Genomic DNA, 16,041 nt, shown 5'->3' with positions numbered 1-16,041 from the left:
CCTTCCTGGCCAGGACAATAGCGCGGCGGCTTCGCGAAGAGTGGAGCAGCTTGGGAACCCCGGGCGGGAGCCTGCGCCAGGCCCCCGCCCCTCGAGATCCCAGGCGTCCCGCCCCATGAAGGGCCCAGCCAGGAGTCCGGCTATGGGCTCCGCCCGTTGTGGATTTTGAGTCCTCCCGCAGGACTCTCACCCTCTTTAGACCCAGACACTCACAGTTTTGTCCTTTTCCAAGGATGCAAGCATCAGAGACCCCCGTCTCCTAGTACATTCCTCTGTTGAGGGCTCAGGAATACAGGCCTCCAAAATGTCCCCAGTCAAGAAGGCAGCAGTTGAGACCTAGTCCTCTCCTCTTTCAGATCCAGAAGTCTGGGCACCTTCTCTCTCAGGACCAGAGACCAAGCCCCCAGCCCATTCTCCTTCAGACCCAGGAGTTCACTCTTCCTGCTCTGCTTCCCAAGGGTCCCAGGGGCCTGGACCTTTAACTCCTAGCTCAAGGATCCATGAACCAAAGCCCCCAGGACCTTTCTTTAAGGATCATCCAAGCAGGCACCGGCACCATGCCCACTGTGGATGCAGCACCTCAGGATTAGGGTCTGGATCTCCACGCTTGCTGTAAAGACCAGGCGATTGCCATTTTCCTACCCATAGTCTCCCCTTCCCTGCTCCACTTCAGGGCTCACTTGTTTGTCTCCTCTAATGAGAGTTAGAATTCAGTCTTCCCCAGGACCCCTGGGGCAGCCCTGTCACATGTGTGCAACTGTATGGACATCTATGCGTGTGTCTGTGCATACATGCCTATGTGTATGTCCTTTCTGTTTGCAACTCGTGTGTGTGTGCGTGTGTGCGTGTGTGTGTGAAGATGTATATTAAAAGAGCCCATGGCTGGGCACAGTGGCTCATGCCTGTAATCTCAGCACTTTGGGAGGCCTAGGTGGGCGGATCACTTGAGATCAGGAGTTTGAGACCAGCCTGGCCAACATGGTGAAACCCTGTCTACACACAAACACAAAAATTAGCTGGGTGTGGTGGCGTGTGCCTGTAGTCCCAGCTACTTGGGAGGCTGAAGTGGAAGGATGGCTTGAGCTCAGGATGCAGAGGTAGCAGTGGGCTGAGATCATGCCACTGCACTCCAGTCTGGGCCATAGAGCCAGACCTTGTCTCAAGAAAAAAAAAAAAAAAAAAAAAAAAGAGCCTAGAGTGCTTTGCAGGTAGCAAGAGGCTGAGGTGGCTCAGTTTTACTCCTACAGCCACCTTATAGGCTAGGGTAAAGGAGGGACCTTGGGACAGGTCTAATGGACCCCTTCCTTGATGGAGAGTGATAATGCCAGTAGACTCCCTAAGACACACTTGCCTCTTTGACTTTTTTTATTATTAAACATAAATATTTTTATCCCAAGATTCCCCTTTGCCCCGACAGTGGTAATTCTCACCGTATCCCCACTCCTTGGGTCCAAGTCTTTCTGAGTCTTTAAGGAAAGTGAAATCAAGATGGTGGCCATCTTGGGTTCCTAGGGAGTATATGGCCATCTTGGCTGCATTTCCATTGGCCGAGCAAAGTTCCCCTAAGGGAGAGCCAGGTTGGGGCCTGGTATGCTCTTCATCTCCATCTATCCTATGCTACCTTTCTTCTCAATGCAGATGGTCATCTTGAAATATCTTCTTTCAGTGGCTAGAAACAACTTCCATCCTGGCCCCAAACTCCCAACACCCACTGCCCTGTCCCCATCTCTCCTCAAAGAGCCTACCTGCCATCTTGAATCTCTTTTACACTGGGGAATAGGTGGGCATATTGGGTGGCCATGTTGCTCCCACTTGGGGCATCTCCTTTGGCTGAGCTGACTGTATACAAATGCTCCTGACAAACGTAATGATCTTTCCCTCCCCTAGTGTTCAGTTTTGGAGGAGTAAGGTCGCCAGCTTGTCCTGGCTCCTCAGAAATCAGAACAATCCATTATGGCAAGTTGGAGATCCCAGGACTCTTCCATTGGAGAGATGTCACACATGAGTCTGGAGACGTGGGTGGCTAGGTATGGGGAAGGCAGCATATGGGAAGGGGGGAGTCCCGGGGGCCAGATCTGGGGGCCCAAAGGATGTGGGTTTGATATAGCTGGTGAAAGCTCGAGGGTGGGGTGTGGTGAGATAGCCTGCCCTGGCTCTGTAAAGTCTGCCGGGGGAGACCATGCCCAGGTGTGGGTTGAAGTCATAGAAGGTAGGGGTCCCTGGGGGCCCAAGGGGGGAGGGTGGTGGCAGGAAGAGGCCTCCTCCAGGGGCTTCGCCAAGGCTCAGGCTCACACTGACTCCTCGGACCTTGTAGTAACCGTTGGTTGGGTCCTGAGGGGACAAATGGGACTCAGTAAGGTCTGTGAGCATACAGGGGGCATGAGGGTCACTGATGTCTGGTCACTGAAATAGACCAGACCTTGAGAGAGACAAAAAGAGACAGGAGTGGGCAGAGACACACATGGACTGGGAGACAGAGAAAGTGAGACAGAGGAACAGTGATAAGAGGCAAAGGGATAGGACATAGGCAGAGAAAGGTAGAGACGGAGGGATGTAGGCCTGCTGAGGGGTGTCAGTGTGGAAGGTGCAGAGGGAACAGGAGAGAGACACTCACCTGCCCAACAGCCTCTAGGCTTTGATTCAGTGTCACACCCTGTGTTGCTGCTACAAGGCATGTCACTAGGATAGAACTGGACCCTGTCCTCACAGAATCCCACACCAAAGGAAAAATGACAGATCATGAGACAGTACCCAGAGGGGTCAGAGCTGTGCCTGGGAAAGGCATAGGCAATGACAGGGGCTGTGATGGCGGAGCCCTCAGCATAGTGGGTGGGATAAGGAAGCCCAGATCATAGTGGTCATGGTTGTGATGGGTGGAACACAGGCAGAATGATCAGTCTGTCATGACGGAAGCATGGGCTTCCTAGAACAAGAAATGTCTGAGCTGAGACTAGAGGACTAAAGGAGGGAATTAGGTAGACATGGGAAGGAAGGTAGGAGTGTTTCAGACCAAGAGAATGGCATGTCGGCTGGGCACAGTGGCTCACGCCTGTAATCCCAGCACTTTGGGAGGCCGAGGCGAGCAGATCACTTGAGGTCAGGAGTTCAAGATCAGCCTGGCCAACATGGTGAAACCCCATCTCTACTAAAAATACAAGAAAAATTAGCCAGCTATTAGGGAGCGTGAGGCAGGAGAATGGCTTGAACCCAGGAGGCAGAGGTTGCAGTGAGCTGAGATTGCACCACTGCACTCCAGCCTGGGCAACAGAGTGAGACTCCGTCTCAAAAAAAGAAAAAAAAAAAAAAAGGAAGAGAGAGAATGGCATGTGCTAGGTACAGAGGAGAGAGAGAGAGAGAGAGAGAGAGAAGTGCTCTGGCCTGGGGATGGCCTGGGGATGGCCTGGAGTCAATGGCCTGGGGATGGCCTGGAGTCAATGTGGCCGTCCTGAGGTAGGACCCCAGAGGAAGGACAGGTTTGGGGAGATGTGGGGCCAGTGTAGGGCGTAGTGGCTGAAAGGGGGCTTGACCGTGATGAGGAGAGCACAGGCAGAGTGAGCCCTGGTCTGGGGCTCCAGATGGAGGCTAGGGCTGGGACAGATGGGTGGGCAGAGTCTGCAGATAGGCAAACTGAGGCTGGGAGCTGGGTGAGATGGCCCGGGGGCAGGAGGAGTGGGGTGAGGAGCTGAGTCCCAGCTCTGAGGACAACAGAAGGAAAAAGGAGGGGACAGGTGTTGGAGAGAGATGGAAACACAAGTAAGGGAGCCCCGCCCCTCCCAACAGTGAAGGGAGCCCCGCCCCTCTCAACACTCACCTTGGTCTCCAGAGTCCCTTCCTCCTCCAGAACCAGATCACTGTGGTCAGTGTGCACAATGGGGCCCTGGGGTAGGGAACTTAGTGAGAGGGAATAGGCAGAGGATCCCCCCCACCCCAATGCCAGACCCCAAGGACCTTCAGCCAGCCAGTGGAGGCAAGGCAGGAGAGAGTAAGAGCACCCAAGAGCTGGGGACTGCACTCAGGACAATAAAAGGGCTGTGAGAAGCCAGCGCGGTGGCTCATGCCTGTAATCCCAGCACTTTGGGAGGCCGCAGCAGGAGTATCACTTGAGGCCAGAAGTTCGAGACCAGCCTGGCTAACATGCCGAAACTCTGCCTCTACTAAAAATGCAAAAAATAGGCAGGCATGGTGGCAGGCACCTGTAATTCCAGCTACTCAGGAGGCTAAGGAACTAGAATCACTTGAACTGGGAGGCGGAGGGTGCAGTGAGTCTGGATTGCACCACTGCATTCCAGCTTGGACGACACAGCAAGACTCTGTCTCAAAACAAAACAAAACAAAACAAAAACAAAAAAACAAAACAGGCTGTGGGGACATACTGGGCCTAGGGAATAATTGGGTCAGGGGCATGGACTTGGGTGACATTTGGGTGTGGGGTCACTGTTAAGACTAGAGCTCTTGGCTGGGCGCGGTGGCTCACGCCTGTAATCCCAGCACTTTGGGAGGCCGAGACGAGCGGATCGCGAGGTCAGGAGATCGAGACCATCCTGGCTAACAGGGTATAAACCTCGTCTCTACTAAAAATACAAAAAAATTAGCTAGGCGTGGTGGCGGGTGCCTGTAGTCCCAGCTACTCCGGAGGCTGAGGCAGGAGAATGGTGTGAACCCGGGAGGTGGAGCTTGCAGTGAGCCCAGTTCGCGCCACTGCACTCCAGCCTCGGCTACAGACCAAGACTCCGTCTCAAAAAAAAGAAAAAAAAAAAAAATACTAGAGCCCTCAGGCCGGGCGTGGAGGCTCATGCCTGTAATCCCAGCACTTTGGGAGGTAGAGGCGGGTGGATCACCTGAGGTCAGGAGTTTGAGACCAGCCTGGCCAACATGGTGAAACCCAATCTCTACTAAAAATACAAAATCAGTCACGCGTGGTGGCGGGCGCCTGTAATCCCAGCTACTCAGGAGGCTGAGGCAGGAGAATCACTTGAACCAGGGAGGCAGAGGTTGCAGTGAGCCGAGATCGCAGCACTGTATTCCAGCCTGGGTGACAGAGTGAAATTCTGCCAAAAAAAAAAGACTGGAGCCCTCCTACATTAAAAAAAAAAAAAAAAAAATGGAGACAGGGTCTTGCTCTGTAGCCCAGGCTGTAGTGCATGGTGCAATCATAGCTCACTGCAGCCTCTACCTCCTGTGCTCAAGGGATCCTCCCACCTGAGTGTCCTGAGTAGCTGGGACTATAGGTGTGTGCCACCATACCCGGTTCATTTTTTATTTTATTTTATTTTGTATTTTTGTAGAGATGGGGTTCCGCTATGTTGTCCAGGCTGGCTTCGAATTCCTGGCCTTAAGTGATCCTTGTGTCTCCACCTCCCAAAGTGGTATTACCAACGTCAGGCACCATGCCCGGCCTTAGAGTCCTATTTGGATTTGTGGGCCCTCTTGGGACTGGACTATTATTTAGGTCTGGAGGCACAGTCAGGTCTGGGGACCCTGGCATCCTACCCGGTCCTCGCGGCTGCCTGTCTCCTCTTCTTCAGGACCTCGTGAACTGGAGCCGTCGCTGCTGCGGGGGATTCGCATCGGGTTCTTTTGTTCGGAGAAAGAGGCTGAGGCTGACAAACAGCGACCGGTGGAGTTAAGCGATGGGCGGGGTCACAATGTGTACAGACCAATAAGCGGGAAGAGAGAGGACTGGGAACCAATGAGGCGGATCGGGTGGGGCTGTTGGAAACCAATAAGAATCCTTCCCACCTAGGACTGTGACCCTGGGAAGGTCTAGTTAGGGTTTTTAAGGAGGGAACCAGAACGTGAAGGTGAGCTAAGCCCTGTGCAGACCTGGAAATGGGACTGGAGCCAAGGCCCAAGGCCAGGTCAGGTCACTGGGCAGGCAGGGCGCGTGTGGGGCTGGGGCCTGGGGAGCTGGGGCGGGGCTCAGGCACTAACCTTTGCCGTGGCGCCAGCAGCAGAGGGCCACCCCAGTGATGACCATAAGGAGAGTCGTGGTGGCAGCGGCCACTCCGGCCACTATCCGCACAGTGGGCAGCAAGTCTGCAGGGAGCAGAGGGGACATCCTGAGAAGGCTGAGGGGGAACCAGGAAGCGGGGGCTCAGGGATTGAGTTTGGGATCCCTGGGTTCAAAAGGTCGCACATTTGGAGATTCAAAGGCCCTTGAATTTGGGGTTCCCCAAGTTTGAGAGTGAGTTTAAACTCCCTGGCTTTAGGGAGTCTTAGAGTTTGAGGGGTCCTTTACTTTGCAATTTGCTTTGCAATCGTTGGAGTTTCCCTTTTTGGGGCCCCTAGGGGTGAGGAGTCTCTCAGTTTAGGACGCAGAATGCGAAGGCATTTGTGGTTGGGGTTGTGTCTTGGGAATCAATGAGCCCATAGCTTTGAGACTCCCAAGGTTTGGAGGTCTCTGCATTTGAGGGTCTGAGGTTTTGCAGCCCTCGGCTGGGGGATCCCTGCGTTTGTGGGGTTTAGACTCTCCAGATTTGGGGTCTTCGGGCTGGGGTCTCACCTCTACGGCCCAGGCTGGCCCGGGCACCTCCCTCGCCCAGCCGGTTCCGGGCACTGCAGTTAAAGCTCCTGCTAAAGTCAGACTCCTGGGTCCCCGAAATGTGTAGCACAGAGATCAGGCCCGGACCCAGTCCCCCGCGGCTCTCCGGGGCAGGGAATGTCTCCACCAGGAACCGGCCCTGCGACCCCGCCTCCAGGAAGCCCTCATCCCAAGACCAGACCTGGGGGCACAAAAGAGGGAGGACACCGAGGAGACTGAGGAGGGAAGGAAGAAGCAGGAGGGACGTCTGGGAAGTCAGAAATGGTCACAGTAGTTTCGGGGGGCCAGGTGGGAGGTCAGGGATCACGGCTGGGTGGGTCACGGGAGGAGTGACATTTCCTTACCACGGCATCTGGGGCGGGAGAGGCGAAAACCAGACACTGGAGGCGAGCAGGGCCCCTCAGGAAGGCAGGCGCAGAGTGCAGGGCGGTCACTACTGGGGGAGCTGGGATGGAGACGGTGGGTCACTCAGAGGAGAGGTCTTGCCCCCCCAAAGGCTGTAACAAAGTCGGGTCTGTCCAGCGCACTCTCTGCTAACCTCGATCAATCAGGCCACGCCGCCTCCAAACTCCGATTCTCCTAAAAGCGTCGCCTTCAATAGGTCCGGTCTCCAGCCCCCGCTGGGTGTAAAGCTCCTTCCAGGCCACTCCCACTGCATTAGCCCTTGCCGCCTCTGTCCGCTCCCTATCCCGGGACGAGCCAAGTCCCCTAGCAAACCCCGCCTTCTCACCGTTCACAGTCAGCCGAGCCTCCGCGGCGCCGCCCCCCAGGCCCGATAGCCCAGGCTCAGCCCTGCACACATAGTCGCCTGCGTCCTCGGGCTCCACCGATGGAAGGCGCAGTGTGGCTCCAGAGCCCAGCACCTGTGACAGGGAAGGGGCGTCAGAAGCCGGATTTGCAAAGAAGGCTTGTCCCTCGCCAGCCACCGCCTCAGATTTAGGGCTGCACCTGCGCGCCACCGCGGCGGGTCCAGGTTACCCGTGGAAGAGGGTTCCCGCGCCAGGCGCAGCTGAAAGAGGCGTCTTCCCCCAAGTCCACGGACACGGGCTCCGGCTTTGCCTGCAGAATCGGCCCAACTGGAAGAAGGCGACTAGGGGTCACATGGCCGGGGCGGAATGCAGCCCCTGACCCGGGATCAGCCAGCCCCACAGAAACACCACACCCTCTAGGGCGCAAGAATATGCCCCAACTCCACACTCTCCTCCTCCTAATACCCCACGCCCGCTCTCCCGGCCCCGCCCCTCAACAGCCCTGAAAGCCACGCCCACCTTTGACCACACCCACAGGTCCGCCCCAGCTCACACAGCACATCCAGCGCCGTACTGCGGTTGGCGCTACCCACGGCGTTGCTGACCTCGCAGGACACGGGCTCAGTCAGGAACGAGGCGTCTGCCACGACCTCCAACCTTGGCCCGCGGGCCCCGAGCACCGGGGAGCCCCCTTTTGCCCACCTGAGGAAATGGTGGCGCTGTTAGCGTTGTCCCGGCTCTCTGGCACACCTACTCAGGTCCCAGCCCTTCCCAAGCTCACTCTTGGGGCTGGGGAGAGGTGGTCTTCGTCCTCACCTGTAGCCTGTGACAGGAGGCTGGGCTGTGGCCTGGCACAGGAAAATGACCTTCTCTCCCTCCTGCACAGTGTGTGGCGAAGCAGACAGAGTCACCTCTGGGGGGTCTGTGAGGGTGGGACAATGGTCAGATGGGCAAGGACCACGAACACCTCCGTCACTGGCCTAGGGGTCCAGTCCCTGGTTCCTCCACCCCACGAGTCTGGGCCCCTAATCCCCTTCTCCCTTTGAGCCAGGAGTCTGGGCTTTCAGTTCCCAATTCCCCCAGTTACCTCAATGTGCCGGCCTTCTGCCCTCTCCTACTCTCCCAGATGTGAGTCAAGGCCCAGCTTTCTCTTTTCCCAGGGACCCCAGCCGTCTGTCCTCTCCTGCTCGGAGTCTCACTCTGTTGCCGAGTGGCACGATCTCGGCTCACTGCAACCTCTGCCTCCCGGGTACAAGTGATTCTCCTGCCTCAGCCTCCCAGGTAACTGGGATTACAAGTGTGTGCTACCATGCCCAGCAAAGTTTTGTATTTTTAGTAGAGACGGGGTTTTGACATGTTGATCAGGCTGGTGTCGAACTCCTGATCTCACATGATCTGCCTGCCTCGACCTCCCAAAGTGCTGGGAGTACAGGCATGAGCTACCATACCCGGCCCTCTCCTGCTCTCTTAGATCCAGGAGTCCAGGCCCCAGTTTCCTCATTCCCCAGGGGCCACAGTCCCCCCATTCCTCATACCCAGGAGTCAGGGCCCCACACCCCTCTTTCCCAGGGCCAGCTGCACTCACACTGCAGGCTCAGTGTGATAGCCGTGTCCCTTCCTGCGGGCAGGGCCTGGCTCCGGGCCCGGCAAACCAAGGTGGCTCCATCATCATGGCTGAAAGGGGTCAGGGTTAAGGTGCTCTCCACTGACCCCGGGGTCCCTTCCTTCAGCAGGGTCTGGAGGGAAGGATAAGAATAATAATGCCATCTACCCCTTACATCAGGGGTGTCCAATATTTTGGCTTTCCTGGGCCACATTGGAAGAAGAACTGTCTTAGGCCACACATACTAACACTAATGATAGCTGATGAGCTAAAAAATTACAAAAAAGTCTCATAATGTTTTCAGAAAGTTTATGAATTTGTGATGGGCCACATTCAAAGCCATCCTGGGCTGCATGCCGCCCATGGGCCACAGGTTGGACAAGCTTGCCTTACTTATATAGTGTTCACTATGTGTTGGTCACTCTTCTGGGCATTTATAGGTATTTATTTATTTAATTCTCACAATACCCTATGACATGCATGCTACTATTATCCTGATTGTATAGATAAGGCAACTGAGGCACAGAGAGGTTAACTAACTTACTCAGGATCAATCAACTAGCAAGTGGCTGAGACATGATTTGAACCCAGGTAGTCTGGCCCTAGAATCTTTACCCTGCATCATATTTCAAGAGTCCAAACCCATGAACATCTGCCCTCTCATGTCTTCTTCTCTTCTGGATGAGCCTGTGGTCAGAGTGTACCCCAAGTTTCCCTCAATGGGCAAAGGCTAGCACAGGAATTTGGACCTGACCTGATGGAAGGTGGTTCCATCCAACCGGACCCCATCTCGGAACCACAGCAATTCAGGGGTAGGGCGGGCATCCCCATGGCTCCGACATGTCAGGTTCGCAGGAACTCCAGCAACCAGAGACACAGAGGGGCCGCCCAGCACCTGGGGGGCTTCTGGGGGGACTGCAAGGTGGATTTGGGGTCAGAGATGGATCCTGATCTTCTCAGCTCCAATTGACCACCCCCCTGGGTTTCCTGGACTCTGCTACTCACTGCTAGTACTGGCTGCCCTCTTGGGCTCCCAGGGGACAAGTGGGCAAGGTCCTTACCCAGTACATGCAGTTGGGCTGGTCTGGAGCGGAGGCCTGCTTGTGTAGCCTGACATTCATATGATGCTTCATCCTCTAGCTCCACAGGCCTAATGTGGAGGTCATGCTGGCCATTGGCTGCGTTCCCTGATATCCAGTACCGGGACCACCCTGGAGTCAGGGAGGAGGCAGTCAGTACGCCATGGTTCTGAGATCGTGGCCTCAGGCCTCCATCCCCAGACATCCTCCACCAGAAAACTGGCCCACACATTTGGTGGTAAGACACTATTAAAAAGTGTGTACTGGGCCCAGAGAGACTCTAACTCCCTCCCAACCCAGAGTCACTGCAAACTTGGGGGTGATAAAGTCAGAAAGGAAAGCAAGAAAATGATTGCCATAAAAATTAGGTTAGATACTACTTCTGGAGTGAGGGGGAGGGGGGCTATGATAGGGGAAAGGAATACGGGGGCTTCTGGGGAGCTAGCAATGGACTTGGGTATTGGCTGTGTGAGTGTCTATTTTATTTGGTAAATCTTCCGTTTATATTTACTGCACTTTTTTGCATTTATGTTCTCTCCTTTTTTTTTTTTTTTTTTTTTTTTTTTTTTTTTTTTTTTTTTGAGACAGGATCTCACCATTGCCTGAAGTGCAGTGGCTTGATCATGGCTCACTGCAGCCTTGAACTCCTAGGCTCAAGCAATCCTACCACCTAAGCCTCCTGAGTAACTGAGACTATAGATGCACACCACCACACCTGGCTAATTTGTTTAAAATATATATATATATTTGTGTAGAGATAAGGTCTTGTTATGTTGCCCAGGCTGGTCTCAAACTCCTGGTTTCAAGCGATCCTCTGGCCTTAGCCTCCCAAAGCGTTAGGATTACAGGCGTGAGCCACCGCACCTGGCCTATGTACTATTTCGCAATAACATAATAATTCCCAAACTCTATGGGTCACCCCCAAAGAAGCAGCTAAAAAATCAGGACTCCTAAATGTTTACCCCAGCCCATCAATTTCCCAAACTTGAAAATGTCAAAATAGAAACTGCAGGTACAGCCGAGCCCAGCAACTCTATCCCTAGCCAGCCCGTCCCAGTGTGGAGAGAACAGTCTTACCTGGCAGGTCCCTTTGGCCCCCTAGGGCCAGCCCACTCTTAGTCCACTGAACTAGCCCCCAGTAGGCGCCCAGAGCACACGGCAGCCGGGCTTCCTCCCCCAGCAGCACCACCAGGTCCTCTGGCTGTTGCAGGAAATGGGGCGACGGGCCTAGGAGAGTTGGGGACAGCAGGGCTGAGCTTAGCACCTTCAAGGGCCCCCTCATTCAGGACCCAGGAGTCCCAGGCCCCAGCTCCCTTCTCTCTACTGAAGCGGCAGCCCGCAAGCAACCCCCCACCCCCACCCCATATTCCTCCGCTCCCCTCGTGCGGTACCTGCGCTTCCTCTGAAGCAGAAGAGGAGGACGAGGAGGGAGGGGACCCGCATCCTGAGCGTTTGTCCCCCAAGGTTCACGAGATTTGCCGTCGCACGGGCCTTCCCGTCAACTTCTTCCTCGCAAGCACGCCTCCTGTCACACCCTGGCCCGGAGCCCCGTTCACGCTCGACTCTTCGCCCCAGCCTAGAGAACCCCTGTCTCTGGCCTGCAGTCCTCCAAGTCTGCTCATCCGCAGCCTCTGACGCTCTGAAACGCCTGCCAGTTCCGCGGCCTGGGTCTCTGGGAGACCCCAAGAGGGCCCGATCCCGCTCGCCCCGCCCGGGTCCGCCCCCCGGGAGCTCCGCCCTCTTCCCATTGAGAAACTCCCGCGGCTGAGACGCGGATGAATGGGGGACGCAGGGCGGGATCCCCCGGCGGGTGGGCGCCCCCAGCTCAATTGTGGTCTGGGAGCCGGAACACCTGGGTTCGAGGAGGGGGTCCCGGCTGGGTTGGACACCTGCGCCCTGCCGGGGTTGAGGGGCAGGCACGGGGGTGAGGAGGAGGGAAGGGAGAGAGTGGAAGAAACTTGCTCAGCCCAGGTCCTAGAGGGACTGCTCTCAGTGGAAACTGAGCTATAAATGGGAGCTCCTGGGGCCTCGCCAGTTTCCGCGCCCTGGGGGAGGCGGGATCCGGGGCTCCCCCGGGCCAGCGAGTCGGGAAGAGGGCACGCCGATACCTGGGGGACAGTTGGGACCCCTGCCTCGACTCCCCCAGCCTCAAAACCCCTCCTCAAAATATCCATCTGTTCCCTTGTTATTGCTGCAAACTACAGCACGTCCTAAGACCCAGGAATCCAGGCCCCCGGCCCCTCCTTTCCCAGGACCCCGCAGTCCCGGCCCAGCCCCTCTCCCAACTCGGCCGGCCGGGCCCCTCGGCCTGGTTGCCGGGCGACGGCTGGGAAGCGGCGGTGCCGGGCCGGGGCAGGCAGGGAGGCTGGGAACCGCGCAGCTTGTCCTGACGGCTCCATGCAGCCCAGCTGGGGCGTTCCCACGCTGCGCAGCTGGCCGAGCAGGTGGGAGGGATCCCGAGCAGCCTGAAGGAGGGCTGGGGGGCTGGGACCCTGATCTGACATTCCTGGACCTGGAAGAACTGGAGGGTCCACATTCAGATTCTCCACTGTTCTTAGGCTCAGACTCTGTGTCCCTAAATGGGGGGGTGGGATTGGGAATGCGGGTTGGACTTACAGGATTGAAAGGGACTGGTGGTTCAGGCCTTTGCTGGCTGAGACGCTGATGGCCTGATCTCCCGGTTGCTTGAGAGGCTGGAGACTCAACTCCTAGGTCCCTGCCTGCAGCATAGTGCACTCGGAAGAGGGTGACAGGGGTCAGAATATCTGGTCTTAAGTCTTAGAGTCGGTGGATTTATCTGCCAATCTCTCCCCACCCCCACACAGGCCCAGGAGGATTTGGAAATCAGACGGTGAACATCTGTCCTAAGTCCCGTGTGTGTGTGTGTGTGTGTGTGTGTGTGTATGGGGGGAGTGCAGGGGTGGGTAGTGTGGCCAGGAGGATCAGAGGCCCAAATTCCCGAGTCCTTGGAGAGAAGGGACTGAGACCCCAGGGTCTGAGAGGGGAGGGATCTGGGGGCCTACACTCCTGGCTTCAATGTGGCATATCTAGTGCCTGGATTTTGAAATAGGATGGACGTGGGGCTGGAACTCCTGAGTCTTAGGGAGGAACTCAAGTTGTGGGGCTGTTTTTCCAGGGACTTGACGCCGCTTCCCCTTCCTGGCTCTCTGGGGCTATGGACATGGAAAGATGGAGAGCCCAAGGTCCCAGGAGCACGCAGAGAAGAAAAACAGCCCAGGTGGAGGGTGGAAGGTTTGTGCTAATTAAAGGCCCCAGCAAGGGACAGCTCCATGCTCTGGCCCCTACGGACACCATCTGGCAAGGGCCCCCAGAACAGAGCCGCTCCCCCAGCTCGGCATCCAGCCCATTTCCCAGGGGGTGTAGGGGGAAGTTGGGAGAGGGGAGGTGGGAGGAGGGCAAGGAGTCAAGCATGTGAGGGAAGAGGGAAGGCCAGCATCGAGGATGAAGCTGGGGGCTGGGGCCAGATGCCTCATCTTGTTCCTGGGGAACGAGATTGGAGGGGTCTTGGGGAGGTGGGGAGAAAACTAGCATTTCCAATTCCTGCAGGAGATAAGCAGGCAGAAGAAGCTTATCCCAGGCGAGTGTGTGTGCACGCGGGGAGGGCAGGCCCACCAGCATATGGTTATAAAATCCAGGGATGTGATGAGCTCTCCATCCACTCGGAGATGGAGAGACACTTAAGAGAAAGAGGCGTGGTCAGAGTGTGGCTGAGAACAAATATTTATGGAGCTCCTGGTGTGTGTGAGACAGAGTGTGGGGTGAAGGGAGCGACAGAGGTGAGAACAGAGACAGAGAAACAGAAGAACAGAGACATGTAGAGATGGAGAGACACAGTGAAATAAAGATTGACTGAGATTTAACCACTTAATATAGAGAGCGAGAGAGTCTCAAACAGATGGAGAAAGATAGAAAGATAAATCGGCTGGGCACAATGACTCACGCCTGTAATCCCAGCACTTTGGGAGGCCGAGGCGGGCAGATCACCTGAGGTCAGGAGTTCGACACCAGCCTGATCAACATGGAGAAACCCCATCTTTACTAAAAATACAAAAAATTAGCCAGGCGTGGTGGCGCATGCCTGTAATCCCAGCTACTAGGGAGGCTGAGGCAGGAGAATCGTCTGAACCCGGGAGGCAGAGGTTGCAGTGAGCCGAGATCACACTATTACACTCCAGTCTGGGCAACAAGAGTGAAACTCTGTCTCAAAAAAAAAAAAAAAAAAAAAAAAAAAGAAAAGAAAAGAAAAAAGATAAAAAAGAAAGATAAATCAAGGGCCGGTTGCGGTGGCTCATGCCTGTAATCCTAGTACTTTGGGAGGCCGAGATGGGAGGACTGCTTGAGCCCAGGAGTTCCAGACAAGCCTGGGCAATATAGCAAGACCCTGTCTCTGCAAAAACATTTTAAAAATTAGCCAAGTGGCCGGGTGCAGCGGCTCCCACCTGTAATCCCAGCACTTTGGGGGACCAAGGCAGGTGGGTTACCTGAGGTCAGGAGTTCGAGAGCAGCCTGGCCAACATGGCGAAACCCCGTCTCTACTAAAAATACAAAAATTAGCCGGGTGTGGTGGTCAACACCTGTATTCCCAGCTACTCGGAAGGCTGAGGCAGGAGAATCGCTTGGACCTGGGAGGCAGAGGTTACAGTGAGCCAAGATCGTACCATTGCACTCCAGCCTGGGTGACAGAGCAAGACTCCCTCTCAAAAAAAAAAAAATAGCCAGAGTGGTGATGTGGGCCTGTAGTCCCAGCTACTCAGGAGGCTGAGGCAGAAAGAACACTTGAGCCTAGGAGGTTTGAGGCTGCAATGAGCCATGATCACACCACTACACTCCAGCCTGGGCAATAGAGAAAGACCCTGTCTCTACAAACAAACTTTTAAAAATTAGCTGGAGTGGTGGTGTGCACCTGTAGTCCCAGCTATTGAGGAGGCTGAGGCAGGAGGATCACTTGAGCCCAGGAAGTTGAGGCTGCAATGAACCAAGATCATGCCACTGCCCTCCAGCCTAGGCAACAGAGCAAGATTCCATCTCAAAAGAAAGAAAGATAAATCAAGATGGATAGAGGGAGGGAGAGAGAGAGACACGGAGAAGGAAAGAAGAGATGGGGGAGAGGGCAAGAAAAAGAGGTAGAAGAAAGCTCAAGCAGTCCTTGCCAAAGGGCGCCCACTCTGGGCTCACACTGCACCCACACTGGGGGCCGGCAGAATTGGACTCTGCCTTTTACTCCCTCCCACACCCTGTGCACTCCCACCTAAGACACTGTCACACACACACTCTCCACATGCTTATTACAGATCACAGTTCACTCTACCTTCCCCACTCTCACACCCACGTACACACATGGATATCTTCCCTCTCTCCCACACTCTCCCAGCCTGTCACACTCACTCTTGCATACTCCCCAGCAGAGATCCCTGACATCATTTAGGCATTGATGTCTACTCAAAAAAGGAAGGGAGGCCAGGCACGGTGGCTCATGTCTGTAATCCCAGCATTTTGGGAGGCTGAGGCAGATGGATCACCTGAGGTCAGGAGTTCGAGACCAGCCTGGCCAACATGACGAAACCCCGTCTCTAGTAAAAATATAAAAATTCGCCAGGCATGGCGCTATATGCCTGTAGTACCAGCTACTTAGGAGACAGAGGCGGGAGAATTACTTGAACCTGGGAGGTTCAAGCCGTGGGAGGTGGAAGTTGCAGTGAGCCGAGATCATGCCGCTGCACTCCAGCCTGAGCAACAGAGCAAGACTATCTCAAGAAAAAAAAGAAAGAAAGAAAGGGACTTGCCAAGGTCATGTATCAGGGCAGGGAAGAGCTGGGGGCCCAGCTGGCTGCTCCCTTGCTGAGCTGGGAGACCACTTAGATCTGACTTCTCCCATCTTCCCAGCCTAAGCTAGGCCCTGGGGTCATGGAGGCTGGGGAGGCACCAAGGAATGTGCCTGGCATGTGCTGACAGGGGATTTTATGCTCCAGCTGGGCCAGCCGGGAGGAGCCTGATGGGCAGAGGCCAGAGCTGGGGGCTCTGGAGTGTACCTGGGGGAGGTTGCACTGT

The 16,041-nt window shown here is 55.5% G+C and overlaps 1 protein-coding gene across 3 annotated transcripts; it reads right to left on the bottom strand.

Moving 5' to 3' along the window:
• Positions 1-1,214: 1,214 nt before the first annotated feature.
• KIRREL2 (kirre like nephrin family adhesion molecule 2) lies at positions 1,215-11,911 on the bottom strand. 3 transcript variants are annotated; one of them, XM_054540206.2, is made up of 15 exons: positions 11,364-11,500; positions 11,050-11,199; positions 9,955-10,104; positions 9,648-9,808; positions 8,876-9,026; positions 8,107-8,212; positions 7,844-7,992; positions 7,520-7,617; positions 7,080-7,404; positions 6,886-6,986; positions 6,503-6,722; positions 5,932-6,036; positions 5,491-5,600; positions 3,812-3,877; positions 1,215-2,331 (listed from the first exon to the last, which is right to left on the bottom strand). In XM_054540206.2, exons 1-15 carry the CDS (start codon positions 11,413-11,415, stop codon positions 1,996-1,998), a joined length of 2,280 nt encoding a protein of 759 aa, XP_054396181.1. In that variant the 5' UTR covers positions 11,416-11,500; the 3' UTR covers positions 1,215-1,995. The 3 variants fall into 3 exon arrangements, with proteins under 3 accessions (XP_054396181.1, XP_054396182.1, XP_054396183.1); XM_054540207.2 differs by having other exon boundaries at positions 1,217-2,331; positions 7,490-7,617; positions 11,364-11,911; XM_054540208.2 differs by lacking the exons at positions 9,648-9,808; positions 11,050-11,199; positions 11,364-11,500 and having other exon boundaries at positions 1,218-2,331; positions 7,490-7,617.
• Positions 11,912-16,041: the final 4,130 nt, after the last annotated feature.

The sequence above is a fragment of the Pongo abelii genome, chromosome 20 (assembly GCF_028885655.2).
Source record: "Pongo abelii isolate AG06213 chromosome 20, NHGRI_mPonAbe1-v2.0_pri, whole genome shotgun sequence".
In the NCBI taxonomy this organism is placed as follows: domain Eukaryota; kingdom Metazoa; phylum Chordata; class Mammalia; order Primates; family Hominidae; genus Pongo; species Pongo abelii.
The sequence above is the reverse complement of the archived record's forward strand: the minus strand, read 5'-3'. Positions and strand labels throughout refer to the sequence as shown.

What these genes read in the sequence shown, in the direction of transcription:
- KIRREL2 (XM_054540207.2), bottom strand. Translation starts at nt 11,415, where the DNA reads ATGCGGGTCCCCTCCCTCCTCGTCCTCCTCTTCTGCTTCAGAGGAAGC. An exon ending in TATCACACTGAGCCTGCAGT is followed by an intron (nt 8,213 to 8,875) that starts GTGAGTGCAGCT and finishes CCACCCTCACAG; the next exon opens with ACCCCCCAGAGGTGACTCTG. An exon ending in GGCCAGCCTGGGCCGTAGAG is followed by an intron (nt 6,037 to 6,502) that starts GTGAGACCCCAG and finishes TGCTCCCTGCAG; the next exon opens with ACTTGCTGCCCACTGTGCGG.